The sequence below is a fragment of the Pyrus communis genome, chromosome 6 (genome assembly GCF_041283825.1).
Source record: "Pyrus communis isolate YQ-2024b chromosome 6, ASM4128382v1, whole genome shotgun sequence".
In the NCBI taxonomy this organism is placed as follows: Eukaryota; Viridiplantae; Streptophyta; class Magnoliopsida; order Rosales; family Rosaceae; genus Pyrus; species Pyrus communis.
Genome location: NC_142570.1, coordinates 6139273 through 6153846, shown reverse-complemented (window position 1 = coordinate 6153846; position 14574 = coordinate 6139273). Strand labels below are relative to the sequence as shown.

Here is a 14574-nt window from a genome sequence, read left to right as displayed (position 1 = left end):
CCGTTAGGGAGCGTAATTAACATGATTGATGAAATTATGTAGCGTCATCAAGGGCAGGCTGCCGTGGGACGCAAGAAGCTGGACATTCTTTTCACGTTTCATAAGCAAATTAATTTTTCGCATCAACAATATGAAGCAATGGCTTGACATCATCAAGAGCTCGAACGTGCTGTGATTGAGTCGTTAGAAGAAGAACTAGGGTTCGGATCAAAGTTTACTGATGATATAAGATCCTGATTTGAACATGCAGTGTATGTTTTTGCTTCTGCAAATCAGTCAAGTAAAAAAGTTCTGTTGATCTGGAAACAGATTTCTTATTCTGATGACTGAAGTACATTTCATAGTGCTAGAAAACCTTGTCCAGACAACAGGTAACACAGAAAGATGAAACAAATTTCGAACATACACGAAAAATTGCTTCCACATTTATACCATGAAAACTGAGGTGGTTAAATTACAGATGTGGTCAAAAGATAAAAAAAGATAACACTCGTGATGGCGTTGCGCACATTGGAAAGAATTAACCGCTTGAGAGAGCTGTTCTTTCAAACTTCAACTTACATACAGACAATATAACACAGCTTAACATTTTCAAAAGCTCGCGCAGCCTTTCTTTATATTGTTTTCTTTAGTATAATCGTCTTCCTGGTATCTACAAACTTGTACGAGATTGTCTAATTTCTGGTGTCGACTTGCCGTTGATACCATTTCCATCAGTGACCCGTTTTGAATCCCCAACTCCAGCAGCAAAAGCCAGAACTTCAGGTGCTATATCTATACTTCCACTCCTCCTTCCCCAACTAGAACGTCTTGGATGCGAGGCAACGTGTCTCTCTGTGCTCTCTGTTCGGAGACTCCTGCTTAAATCTTGGGACCTGTCAGCCTCACTCACTCGGGGGTCCTTGTTTACTCCATCGTTGCTAAATTGCCCTTCATAATCGCCCACCTCTCCTGAAGCGTCGTTCCAGAATGGCTTCCTCCCCATCTCTATGTCACTCATGGCTCTCCCCATGACAGGACTAACAAAGTTGGCGCTGACTGGTGCAGGAAGAACAGGATCTTTTGGAACTTTTGCCCTGAAATTGTTCTTGGATGGAGAAATACTAGTGCAGAATACCTCCATGAAGTTCTTAATTGTGCCTTTGTTGAATGGGTTCTCTCGTCCATCATACCGGTATCTAAAGTTTTCATAAGTAGACTGCCAATGCACAACAAAATAGAACTCAACTTTACAAGACAGACAAAAAGAAAAAAAAAAACAAAAAAAAACAAAAAACAAAAAACATGAATTCAAAAGTATAGATGGATCTACATGAATAAGTATCACCACACACAGCACAGCAAAATTGTTTAATGAATGAGTTTCTAACCTGGTTCATACTGATGAGGTATGAGTGGAACACAGTAAGACCGCCGACAAACCAAAAGGCAATGAAACTGTAAATAATGAGCGCAATGGAGGCAGGAGTCTTTACTAGCGCTTTCCAAATTGATATATCCTCGCCGTGCATGATCCTCACAACGTAGACCCAGCAAAACCCCTGTACATATAAGCAAAGAAGAGTTGCAGAGGACACGAACATGAAGAAGAACCTGTAGTTCCGCTGCACACAGAAATCAAAGGCAGGTTTACATAAATTTGAGCAATTGTTTTGAGTTTTTGCGATTCTTCTAATCAATTATAAATTAGTCATCCAATCAAACTAAGCACCTCCGCAGAAGTGAAAATATTAATAGAAAAGTACCAAGATTTAGGTCCTGAAAGAATGTCCCTTACCAATCCAATACATTGGCCAACCCAAGGGCAGTGATGGTCGAATCGCTGCACGCAGTTATTGCATATGGAACAGTGAGAACAACGAGGAGGTCTGTAAAGCATGCAGGTGTCACAGTATTTGATCTTCACAGTAATACCATTGATAACTACTTCCCTCGTGCGTGGAAAATGTGGCTGTTGTGATTCGCTTGACCCACTCTCCATACTCGCATCATAATCCTCTGGCTCTGGAGGGCAAAGATTACGAGGTACTATACCAGGATCTCTTCCTGAGGTTAGCATAAGAAAAACCAAAACCTGAGAAAACAAATACACGCGCTTCCATTCGTCAGAACACAACTTGTTGCACCAAACTTCAGAAATTTGACCATCATAATTCTCGTTGGCAGTACATAGTTCAGGCATTCATGAAAAGAGAGTATCGAATAAGTAGAAAACTACTATCACAAAAATCATGACATTCAGTTATACTAATAAGCTATGCATTAGTAAATTCCAAGCTTGTGCGTTGAGCAAATGTGTATACATACAATCTTATTAACCACTACAACAGAATTCAAATAGGAAAAGGACTGACAAGTAGCGTCCATAGAGAAGCGGCAACAATTACTGAAATTCCAAAGTGATCAATGAGTTTCCTTCCAACGAAGACGCAGAAAACTGCAACAGGCACTGTAAGTAGGAATACTGTTAACGGAAGAGATCTGACATCGGGTCCAAATATAAGCCTTCCACCAAGTAAAAATATCTGCAGAATAAACAGCCAACAATGTCTTTGAGTAAACATAAACGCATAACAAAGGATGCATATGATGCCACTTACAAGGAAGGACAAACCAAAAGAAAAGCTCAAATGCCGAATCGTCAAATCGTCATATATTTAAAAGGGGGTAGAATCCACAGGAAAGGATATCCTCCCCTTATGCTACGACATGATCAATAAGCATAAGTTTCCGTCTCTGAGGATTGTATGGTTAAAGGGTATGCTGGGAATGCCAAAGCAGTGACCTAAACCGTAAACTCAAAGACGAACAAGATAGTGTGCCCGCCTCCTTGCATTCAAGTTTGAATCTCCTCCAATAAAGTAGAGTAGTTGATATTGTCGTCTTGCCAAAATATAAAAAGTAAAAATTGGACATAATCCCCAGTTTTCCAAGCAATAATTAAAGCTAATTTGGGTCCGGTCAATCACCAAACAAATTACCACTTCTGAAAAGCAGTCACAACCCAAATCAATCAACACAATTTTGCATCTTTCAACATCTTCCTAATAAAAAAGCAATCATCTTTCAATCAAACACTCAAAAAAAAGAAAAAGAAACCCCATGCAATTTCAGCAACTGGGTAACTCCAAGATTCCCCAAAAATGAGCAAAATCAAGAAAAGCAAACAAAACTTCACATATGAAAAACAAAACCCAAGTGAGAGATTTAGCTTACGTTGCTGCCTTTCCAGGTCTTGTATGTCCTGACCAGCTCCGGCCCACCGGCAGCAGCGCCGCCGTCAGGGGAGGGCCGATGGCGGTGACGCGACTCCGCATCCATCATGTGCTCTCCGGGGGTGGGCGTGGGGGGCTTGCGTCAAAGGAAACGAAATAATTGGAAAAGTAAGAAACAAAAGTCAAAGAAAGGTTGGTTGTTTATTGGTGGGCTGGAGTTGACTTTTCCTCAATCAGCGTCATCCTCTGTAAGACTGAATAGTAAAAAAATCCGAAGAAGCTCTCTCTCTGTCTGTCTCCTCCCAATTGGTTTAAGGCATGAGGTGTCAGATTCCGGCAACTGCTGGAGGAGGAGAGGGAGATAAGTGGTCAAGTCTTGCGGAAATAGATTTTCTCCAGAACCACTTTGTGGGATCTAAGGATTTCCACGTACTAACCATTCATCATGTAATCTATGATCAGTTTTCGTAAGATATATTTAAATTTAAATAAAAATAATCAAATAATTTTTTATTACACGATATATAATGAATGGTTAAAATATAAAATCTCAATAAAGTAAATCCGGATGAAATCTAATTCCAAGTCTTTCAACTATGTCTACAAATTCAATCATACACATACACATGTGGTTATGTGACGCATTGTAGCATCGCATTATGAGGTAGGTGGCTGTTTTGAGGACAAACCGACAAAGTCAGTTAGCATGATTCGTCTCTCTGTCAAAACATGGATTTTCTGATGCCAAATACCGTATTTGATACGGGGTTTTGGGCTGCAAGAGATCTTGGGCACTTTGCAGGTGTTTGTCTTATGGGCCTGACTTATTCGTTTCAGATGGATTGAATTGGAAATGGCTGTATCTATATTGGATTATCGATTTTAATCAAATCCAAAAAACCAAATGACGTCAAGCGTTGGTATACGTAGACCTTTTCGAGTCGAGGCACTTAATTTGTGGCTTGACATTCTGGAATAAGGGTTTTCGTTCCGTTCTCCACCCAATCCCCTTAATTGTTCGAAGGTATGTAACGAGAGATTTTTCAATGTGATTGGTACACAGAATGATACACCACGTGTTGTTAGACAAATAGTAGGATATGTATGCTAAAAAGTTAATAACTTAAAAAATAAAATTTCCATCATTCCTATTAAAACACATAATGTATCACTTGTATTCCCGTCATAACTAAAAATTTCTCGATCTGTCACATCATGGTAGTTGGTGAAGTTGGGGATTCATCTCATCAACACGCGCACAAATACTTGTCCATTTTGCGATCTCTCCTAACATTGCCCAATTAAGGGGTTTGACGGGTGCCACATTTGGTACTCCTTTGGTGATTTGTGCAATAAACAATCTAATAAATAATCTAATAAATTGAAGATCATCACGTCATCAATAAATAATCTAATAAATTGACCCATTTTGGTAACAATTATGATCTTCGTAATTAATTATTTATTTATTTGATATATTTGAACGATCAAACAATCTTCAAATTTAATAAATTTTTCTAAAATTCGTCTTAACAATTCTGGTAAGAACATAATTAGATGATGAAGAGACGCTGACGACAGTGTGGTGGATGTTGAGCTAAATTTTTGGACTTTATTTGTTGTTTACTTTTTTAATGATTGACTGTCATGTGATTGGCACATGATTTTTCTTTTTTTTGAACAAAAATTGGTTGAAAGCGGCAGAGAAGACATTGGTGATTTAAACGGAGAAATGCTATCGAGACCGCTGACGACTAGTAAATTTAAAGAAAATTTTGCCAAATACTTCAATCAAACCCTATATTAATTTATCCACACCATGAGAAGTCTTTTAATTATATGCCTTTAATCCTTTGAGGGGTAATGCTGCCAGAAAGACTAATTTTTAAAACTAAATATTGTAAACCATATGACGTGGTTATTAATGATTGGATTATTATTTAAGTATTGATTAACATACGTGTCTTTAAAAAATAATGCTAGAGAGACTAGCTTTTTAAACCAAATTTTATAAATTATATGACTTGGTTATTGATAATTGAATTATAATTAAATATTGATTAACGTGCTTATTTTCTATTAGTGACACATTATATTTTTTGCAAATTTAGTTTAAAATTTTGATCTCCCTACCATATAATTCAAAGGTCTAGAATTAAAAAATTGGATAAAAATTTACAAAAAGAGAAAGAAAAAAACCCTAAAAATACATGAGTCGTTCCTAATGATCGCGACCTATAATTTCTTTAGCTGCAATTGCTTGAGTGCTTCCTTTCTTTATCCTTTTAACTTGGTCTTGCTTATCCCTCACTCTAAGCCTTCCCCAAAAACATGCATGCCCTTCTGCTTCAGTTTTTGCGTTCTTTCCTTTTGCTCACTTCCTTTATTTCAATCAACTTTGAGTTATATTTATGTGCAGATAATGAAGCGTACTCAAACTGCAGCGAAGCCATCAACTGCGGGGGCATCTGGTCAAACGTCGTGTACCCGTTTTGGGGTGTAAACAGACCCTATTACTGTGGCCAACCTGGGTTTGAGGTCCAATGCCTAGACAGCGTTCCCGTGTTCAGCATGTGGAATATCGACTACAGAATTCTCGAAATGAATTCGAGTAGTCGTCCTCGGACTATTAAAGTTGCTCGGCAGGACTATTGGAAAACTGTCTGTCCTCCCACTTTTGTTTACACCAACATCAACGTCTCTCTGTTTGATTATGCTTCCGGGCTTGAAGACGTGACCTTTTACTACGTATGCAGTACAAATACGGGTACTACTATCCCGGGATTTAATTTTAATTCCCAATCCTGCAGTAATAACATGAGGGGCATCGCTAATTCGAATACGACTATCCAGGGCGATCCCGGATTTGATATTAATACGTATGTCACAAGAAATCCCGGATTTGATCCAGTTGCGACTGGCCTATGTACGTACAGGGTCAGTGTTCCAGTTTTTACTACAGCTGTTCTTGCTCTAGAGTCCAATCGAACGACTATCCAGGGCGCGATCGATGGGGGTTTTGAATTGGAAATTAAGATTGATGATGATGAATGCAACAGTTGTGAGGTATCAGGAGGAACGTGCGGGCTTAACATTACTAGTGGTGGATTCAGTTGCTTTTGCCATGATCGGGATAATGCAAATGCAACCACTTGCAAATCAACTTCAACTCGGTCATCAGGTACGTTATGCTTATCTCACTGCAATCGATTAATACGCGGAACCAATCATGCATTAGATTTTCATGCGTTGATAAAATTAGATGGAGTTATTAACTACATTGAAAAAGGTATGAAACTATCTAAATTATAGTGAAAACGAGAAGAAGAAGATGAAAGTTTAGAAGGAAATGACAGCTTGCATTAATATCTTCCAAGTTGAAGATTACAAAAAAATGAGACAGAGTTTCCAATTTATAGTAGCCTATAAAAAATAACTAACTCTACCGCCTTCTAACAAACTCTTCTAATAGCTTTCATGAGCTATACTAATCTTCACAATTCAATTATAAACCAATCTCCACCATACATCTGTTAGTAGGAGTAGCCCATAATTAAAAGGATGCATTTTTACACACCACTCTCAAGTGGTAGTAATGCTCACCATCCTACTAAGGCCGACTTTAATGGCTAGGGTTAAAACCTAAATTTTTAGCCAAAAAAATTAGGTTCTAACCCAGAAACAGTTTTTCTTCTCAGATAGTTTTGGCTTAAACTTTTAACCTGAAATTATGAAAGAATGAATTTAGCCTTTTTTTTTTTCAATAACCTTTTTAAAAATAAAATTGTAATTTATTTTTATAAACATTTTAACCTTAAAATATATAGATTCTGATAAATATTAAAAATCGCTAAACCTACCTCATTCTTACACATACGTATCACATGGAAAACCACACAACCTACCCCATTCTTAAACACAAATACATAGATGGGTAGAAATAAAAAAAATAAATAATTGTTTGGCAAAAGTTGTAGGTATTTATTGAGTTTTTGGATGAATTTTGATTTAAATAATTTTTTTTATTGTTTTAGCCGTTGGATTTAATTTTGGGCTTTAAATATTCTTTTTACGGTTAGATTTGCTCATATTCAATCTCAACCGTTGAATTTAATGTATTTATAATATTTTTAAAAATAAATTTTAACCAAAGGTCCAACCACGTGGACCGTCCGATAAAAAAAATAGTCGTTGGTTTTTTTGCAAGTGGCCAACAACGTCAAGTAACTGGATCCCAGCCACTAACCCTGGGTCATTTTTTGGGTTAAATTTGGCTTAAAAATACCCAAACCCTTTTTTAGCCCAATGATTAGAGAAGCTTTGGGAGAGTTTAAAACTTAAATTTTATGTTTTAACCCAACCATTAGAGTTGGTCTAATTACATTGGATGAGTTTAAATTTTGTGATTCATGTATGTTTACTACACAAATTTTAAAATTTAAATTTATTATAAATAAGGTGGTGAACATCACCGATTATGACTTGAGAGTGGTGAGAAAAATATGCCCCAATTACAAGCGTATAAATTTGAACTTTTATTACCTATCAAGAGCTCCACCCATTCCAAGAAACTGAAGTTTTGTGCGTTTTGTTTTGATATTGACAAGTCTTTGACAATATTTCTTTAGTGGAAGTTCGGCTAAGCCATACAATGGGTAGCCTAATTTAGTATCGAATTTGTCATCCACAAGATTCGAACCTAAGACCTCTCACTTCTAAATGAAGAGGAATATCATTAGACCATAATACTAAATGACGATATATGTCAAGTTTGAGTTCCACGTATAATACTTCTATGTTTTTTGGCAGATGCGCATGGAATAGTCTAATAAGAAATGTTAAGGAGACTCTCTCAAAGTGCAATTCTTCATGGACTCTTCACCACTTCATATTTTTCGCACAAATTTTTATAATGATGACACGAGAATTGTGTGAAAAACATGATGTGACGGAGAGTTCATGAAGAGTCTCATTACTTTTGAGAGAGTTTCTTTAGCATTTCTCTAGTTCAATTACCCCGAATATATATGTTAAAATAAAGTTTGTATTTTTGTAGAAATTACGAGCCCAAATTTACATTGACTGGCTAGCACTCGTTTAAAGTCTAACATTCCAAATTTACATTGACTGGCTAGCACTCTTTTCTCCAGTGGTACCTTAGATTGCGGGGCTCACTCTATTTCCAATGTCCTATTTTTTCTCTCTCTTGACCACGGAAAGTTAATTAAATTAAGCCTTCTCATAAACCTAAATGTACGATGCTGCTTTGTCTATTTTTTCTTATATAATGCATGAGTGAATGCTTAAGAACTAATTAGGATCTTAGTTCAAGGGACTAAAATTTTCTGTCATTTAGTTAGTAATTAACTTCAATATGTTCCATACATCTTGTCAACTTAATAATTTTGTCAAATGACTCAAATCTACATTCGATATACGTTTGCAAGTTACAATACTTATCATCAATTAGCCGTCATCTGTTGCAGGTTCAAGTTCAACGTCACGTGATTGGAAAATAGGTACGTACGATACATATACATGCATGTGATGAATAACAAATAATATACAAGTTTCTTTAGATTTTTTGTATTTATATGCTTTTCTGTGGTCGAATAATTCAAGAAATCATAACTTCAACGATTTTTTAACGTAGGTTTTTCGGTTGGTGTTCCTGGGACCACAGTGCTAATTGTTTGTGTAATATGCTTAACGAGGAAAAGAATCGTAAAGCTCTTCAAGAAATACAAAAGGGAAAGATTTGATGTTGAGGCCTTTATAAGGAACTATGGATCACTTACTCTAAACAGGTATAGTTATTCAGATGTGAAGAAAATGACAATCTCCTTCAGAGATACAATAGGTAAAGGAGGATTTGGCACTGTATACAAAGGAAAACTACCCGACGATGGACGTATTGTTGCAGTGAAAGTCCTTAGCGAGTCCAAAGGTAACGGAGAAGAATTTATCAATGAAGTTGCTAGCATTGGTAGAACTTCCCATGTCAACATAGTCACTCTTTTCGGATTCTGTTATGAAAGAGACAGAAGAGCTTTGATTTACGAATTCATGCCTAACGGATCTCTTGATAGTTTCATACGTAAGCAAGGATCTGATATTGAAAAGTGTCGCTTAGGGTGGAAGACATTATCTGAAATAGCGGTTGGTGTTGCACGTGGACTAGAGTACTTGCACCGCGGTTGCAACACGAGAATTTTGCATTTTGACATAAAGCCGCAAAACATTCTTTTGGACAAAGACTTTTGCCCGAAAATTGCTGATTTCGGTCTTGCCAAACTATGCAAAGCGAAGGAGAGCATTGTGTCGATGTTGGGCACAAGAGGAACTGCAGGATACATCGCACCTGAAGTATTTAGTCGGAGTTTTGGAGGAGTGTCTCACAAGTCTGATGTGTACAGCTACGGAATGCTGGTTCTCGAAGTGGTTGGAGCAAGAAAGAATTTGGATTCTGGAGTGTCTCATACGAGTGAAATGTTTCCGCATTACGTTTATAAAATTCTAGAGCTAGAGAACAGTGAGAATGTTTTTGGGGCTATCAGTGAGGAGGAAAATGAAATAGCAAGAAAGATGGTGTTGATAAGCATGTGGTGCATTCAGACCATTCCTTCTGATCGGCCATCGATGAGCAAAGTGGTGGAGATGTTGGAGGGACCCCTTCAATCCTTGCAAATTGCCCCCAAGCCCTTCTTGTTTTCTCCTACAACAGCTGCAGTAGACTCCACGAGCACATCCCAACAGTCTGATGAAACAAACTAGGGCAACTAGATTTGTTAGCAGCTCTTTGGTAATTAGGAATTCCAGCTGAATTTGAATTGTACGAAAACTTTTCTTTGAGAAATGAAATCTCTTTTCATGTATTATATATGAACAACCTTTTCTTAACACAAAAACCACTTAATAAGGTTAGGGTCTAGCATGCTATTTTTTTTTATATATGTATAACATGTTTCCTTCTAATTCTGCTCAATAAAGTACACTAACTAGCTAGTCGCGATACTTTTCTTCTTAATGTCAGAAGAGGTTCATCTGATCTCCCTCATTCATGATAGATCTAGCTTGAGTTTGACTCCGCTACCGAAACCAACTACACCAAACAGTAATTTCTGTGAACGGAGTGTGATAATAGCAATATAAAAGTTACTAACACAAAAAACGCCAAGTGGCAAATGTATGTGAAGACAAGTGTCATTAGTATAGAGGAGGCTTAGAAAGTAAGCTAGGCATTTATAAGGTGTATTTCCTATAAATAGCAAATGTACTGTTTCCTTGAAAGGTTAAGGATAATTAAAAACTTTCCTGCTCTCTTTCTCTCTCTCTAAACTGTTAACTGCCATACTTTAGCTTAATGTTTTCTTTGCTGCTAAGCTTCCAAGATTGGTATGATGGTATCCAGAGCTTGCGATTCACCTGTGGGATTACGTAGTTCTTGATTTACGAGCTCACAATTTGCTGCAACGTTGTAAGGTTTCTTTGTTCTCAGTCTTGTTCTTACGAAATTTACAATCTTTGCTCTTATCAAGGCCAATTGCCAGGAATTCTGTTTAATTAGTTGTTTCAATCAGTAATTGTTGATCAATATTTGCTGTATAATGGTTATAAGATGGCTAGTTCACAGTTCAAAGTTGACAGTATTTTGGGGATGTTAACAATTCAGCTTGGTGATACAAATTATTCCAAATGGGCATATCAGTTTCCATCTGTACTCAGGGGATATAAGTTGTTTGATCATTTTGATGGGACTTCAGTGTGTCCTCCAAAATTACTCATTAATACTAATACTGGAGTTACTAAAGAAATCACAGTTGCTTATTAGGATTGGGAACAAACAGATTTGACACTACTTAGTCTTTTAATAGCTACACTACCAGATGATGCTATTGATCAGGTTCTAGGATGTAGAATAGCTCATGAAGCTTGGTATATTCTTAAGGATAGGTATGCTACTGTGTCTAAGTTCAGGATTAACATGTTGAAGACTGAATTCCAGACATTACAAAAGGGGGCAGATACAATTGATAACTATTAATCTCATCTTAAGTCAATTCGAGATGAACTTATTACTGCTAGTGAAGCGATTTCAAATAATGACATGATCATTGCTGCATTAGAAGGGTTACCAAGGGAGTATGCCGTTCTAAGAACTGTTATTTTGGCGACGGAGCCTTGCATACTCTCTAGTACTATGGCAGCAATGTATATGCAAGGCTCCTCTTCACATATTGGATATTCTGGTGCTTCTCAGAATGGTTTTGCCGGTTCTTCTTCTCAAAAGGGTTATTCTGGTAATTCTCAGAATGGATTTGCATGCTCATCTCTTCGTCAACCACGTATCGTGAAACAAATCTGTCAACAAGAATGTGGAGCCAAAAATAAGCAAGAAAATCACAGAGGTGACGCGTGGACTTTTGGGTAAAGAAGACAAAATTATCCTTAAGCCACATCGCGACCCCATACACATCCAACGGACAATAACGGCTCAATCGAGGTCAAAGGTGATCAAAATGGTATTCTTTTAAACTCTCTCATCACTCCTCATCAAATCCTCACCCACAAGATAACTCCCAATCATCCTTTTCAAATTAGGATTAAGGGAGGTGTATTCAATTGAGATTTTGAGGTATTTTAATTCTTTTAATGATCTAAGGGTATTCAATCAGGATTTTAAGTGATTCTTTGAAATTCAATGTGTATTCAATCAAGATTTTAAAATAGTTTATTAAAATCCTTATAAATCCTGGTATATTCAATTAGAATTTTAAAGAAGTTTATAACATTCCAGGTGTATTCAATTAGAATTAGAATTTAAAGAATTTGGAAAAGTTGAGGAATTAGAGGGAATTTGAGAGATTTTGTAGTGTATTTTAAGCATCCACAAATCTCACATCTCCTCATGAGATTTCAAGGGAATTGAATCAAAATTTTACATGAAATCTTTACAAATCAGTTAAACTCCACAAGAATCCAGGATTTATAAATCCATTAAAATCTCTTAAATTCCCAATACATCCCCCTAATTGTCAAAATCAATTGATTAATTTTCTAATTAATTGCCAAACTAATTGTAAGATATTATTTTACATAATATCTTGCAATCAATCCCACAAATCAACCAAATGTGGCCTGTCCCAATTCTCCTAATAGGGCTGGCCACACCCCTATATATAGCCACTCATTTTATCCAAAATCTAAGTCCAATTCTCTTCTAAAATTCTCCAAATTTCTCTAAACACTATCTCTCTCAAATTCTAACTTTGGCATCGGAGATTCTTCGGCCAAAGCCCCCCCCCCCCACCTCCCCAATTCATCGTGGGCGCGTGAGGCTCTTGGCCTTGACCTAAAGTGTTGATTGTTTTGCAAGTGCATTTTCGTCCAAGAAGAAGAAGGCAGAAATTTGCATCCACAAAGAACAACCGTCGTCAATTAATTTGACAAACAAACATAGAGGCGAAGAGGGAAGAAACTAAGGAGGGTGTATGCAATTGAGAATTTGAGGGATTTTAATTCTTTTAATGAATTTAGGGGTATTCAATTAGGATTTTCAGTAATTCTCTAAAATTCAACGTGTATTCAATTAGGATTTTAAGGTAGTTTATTAAAATCCTTAGAAATCCGGGTGTATTCGATTAGGATTTCAAAGAAGTTTATGACATTCTACGTGTATTCAATTAGGAATTTATTTTAAAGAATTTTAAAAAGTTGAGGAATTTGAGGGAATTGGAGAGATTTCGTAGTGCAATTTTAAGTATTCACAAATCTCACCTCTCCTCCTAAGATTTCGAGGAAATTGAATAATTTTTTTTTTTTTTTTTTTTTGCAGAATCTCTACAAATCAATTAAACTCCCTTAAACTCCATAGATTTATAAATCGACAGATTTTTGTAGAGTTTAATTGATTTGTTGAGGTTCCATATAAAATATTTTATTTGATTCCCTCAAAATCTCATGGGGAGAGGTGAGATTTGTGGGTGCTTAAAATATACTATGAAATCTCTCAAATTTCCTCTAATTCCTCAACTTCTTAAAATTCTTTAAAATCAAAATCTAATTGAATACACCTGGAATGTTATAAACTTCTTAAAAATCCTAATTCAACCCGGATTTCCAAGTATTTTAATAAACTATCTTAAAATCTTGATTGAATACAATTTGAATTTCAGATAATCACTTAAAATCCTAATTGAAGATCCTAAATTCATTAAAAGAATTAAAATCCATCAAAATCTCAATTGAATACAACCCCCCCCCCCCCCCCCCCCAAAAAAGGGTCACGATTTATGAAATTGGGAATTTGACTTACTTCCAATTGCTTCTGAACATTTCTTGGCGGTCTCTTTGGGCGACGGGGGAGGGCGGTGGCTAGGCATCGTCATGAAATCTTCCTTGATCTCCTTCTTGGTGAGTATCAATGGGAACTTGGGCTTCTCCTCCTCTTTTTTCTTCTCTGAACCTGAACCCGAACCCGAACCCGAAGGCCATCTCACTAGCCTTGGCGACTTCACGCTATTGTTACCCTCACTCCTCAACGGCAAGTAATTCGCCTTCTCCTCCTTGATTCTCACCCTTTAGCACCGTCACCGCCCCCGATTGGAGACTTGCACGCCGATCACAAGTATCAATGTATGCCGGCATCTAAGCTCTCATTCCGGCATGAATAGAGGGTTGAAGATGATATCAATTTATTATTATTTTTTTTAATTTTTAATATCCGCGTGGTGCCCAGTTACTGTCCGCGTGGGTGTCACATCATCAGTTAACGGAGGTTCTGACGAAAAACTTAATGGATGTATGAAATGTTGAAAACCAAGATTGAGATTAACCCCAAATTTAAAGAAAATTTTGACAAATACTTTAGTCAAACTCTATATCAATTTATCCCCACCATGAAAAGTCTTTTAATTATTTGCATTTAATCCTTTGAAGGATAATGTTGCCAGAAAGACTAATTTTTTAAAACAAAATATTGTGAAACATATAACGTGGTTGTTGATAATTAAATTATGACTTAAGGTATTAGTCGGTTTGCCTCCTAGATTTGTATAGAGATGCCAATTCCTGCTAAACTTTAATTTTAGCGCCGATAATTCCCCTGAACTTTTATAATTAGCCAATTTCCCCCTTGAACTTTTATTTGAGCGGATTATCCCCATAAAGTGTTACAAATAGCCAATTTTCCCCCATCATTAGATTTTAAAATTTTCATCCTATTTTCATCTAGCCAATTTTTTCATTCTTTTTGCCCCCATACAGCTGTCACGTGTTGTCTGTGTGATCACAATGGATAAAAAATTGGATGAAAATTTTTAAAATCTAGCGTCAAGGGGAAATTGGCTATTTATAAAAG

The 14574-nt window shown here is 36.6% G+C and overlaps 1 protein-coding gene and 1 pseudogene across 2 annotated transcripts; one reads left to right on the top strand and one right to left on the bottom strand.

The window, feature by feature from the left end:
• Positions 1-403: 403 nt before the first annotated feature.
• Positions 404-3849, bottom strand: LOC137710497 (putative protein S-acyltransferase 7). Its single transcript, XM_068449537.2, has 5 exons — positions 3217-3849; positions 2355-2525; positions 1778-2074; positions 1371-1604; positions 404-1198 (listed from the first exon to the last, which is right to left on the bottom strand). Exons 1-5 carry the CDS (start codon positions 3322-3324, stop codon positions 653-655), a joined length of 1356 nt encoding a protein of 451 aa, XP_068305638.2. The 5' UTR covers positions 3325-3849; the 3' UTR covers positions 404-652.
• Positions 3850-5546: 1697 nt separating this feature from the next.
• Positions 5547-11859, top strand: LOC137710494 (LEAF RUST 10 DISEASE-RESISTANCE LOCUS RECEPTOR-LIKE PROTEIN KINASE-like 2.1 pseudogene; annotated as a pseudogene). Its single transcript, XR_015963795.1, has 3 exons — positions 5547-6396; positions 8702-8734; positions 8869-11859. The product of XR_015963795.1 is annotated as an LEAF RUST 10 DISEASE-RESISTANCE LOCUS RECEPTOR-LIKE PROTEIN KINASE-like 2.1 pseudogene (transcript).
• Positions 11860-14574: the final 2715 nt, after the last annotated feature.

Bases quoted from the DNA above. Each gene is read 5' to 3' on its own strand.
- LOC137710497 (XM_068449537.2), bottom strand. From the start codon at position 3,324: ATGATGGATGCGGAGTCGCGTCACCGCCATCGGCCCTCCCCTGACGGC. The intron at 2,526-3,216 runs GTAAGCTAAATC...TTTATTCTGCAG, and splicing joins AGACCTGGAAAGGCAGCAAC to ATATTTTTACTTGGTGGAAG. The intron at 2,075-2,354 runs GTCAGTCCTTTT...TTGTTTTCTCAG, and splicing joins CTTCTCTATGGACGCTACTT to GTTTTGGTTTTTCTTATGCT.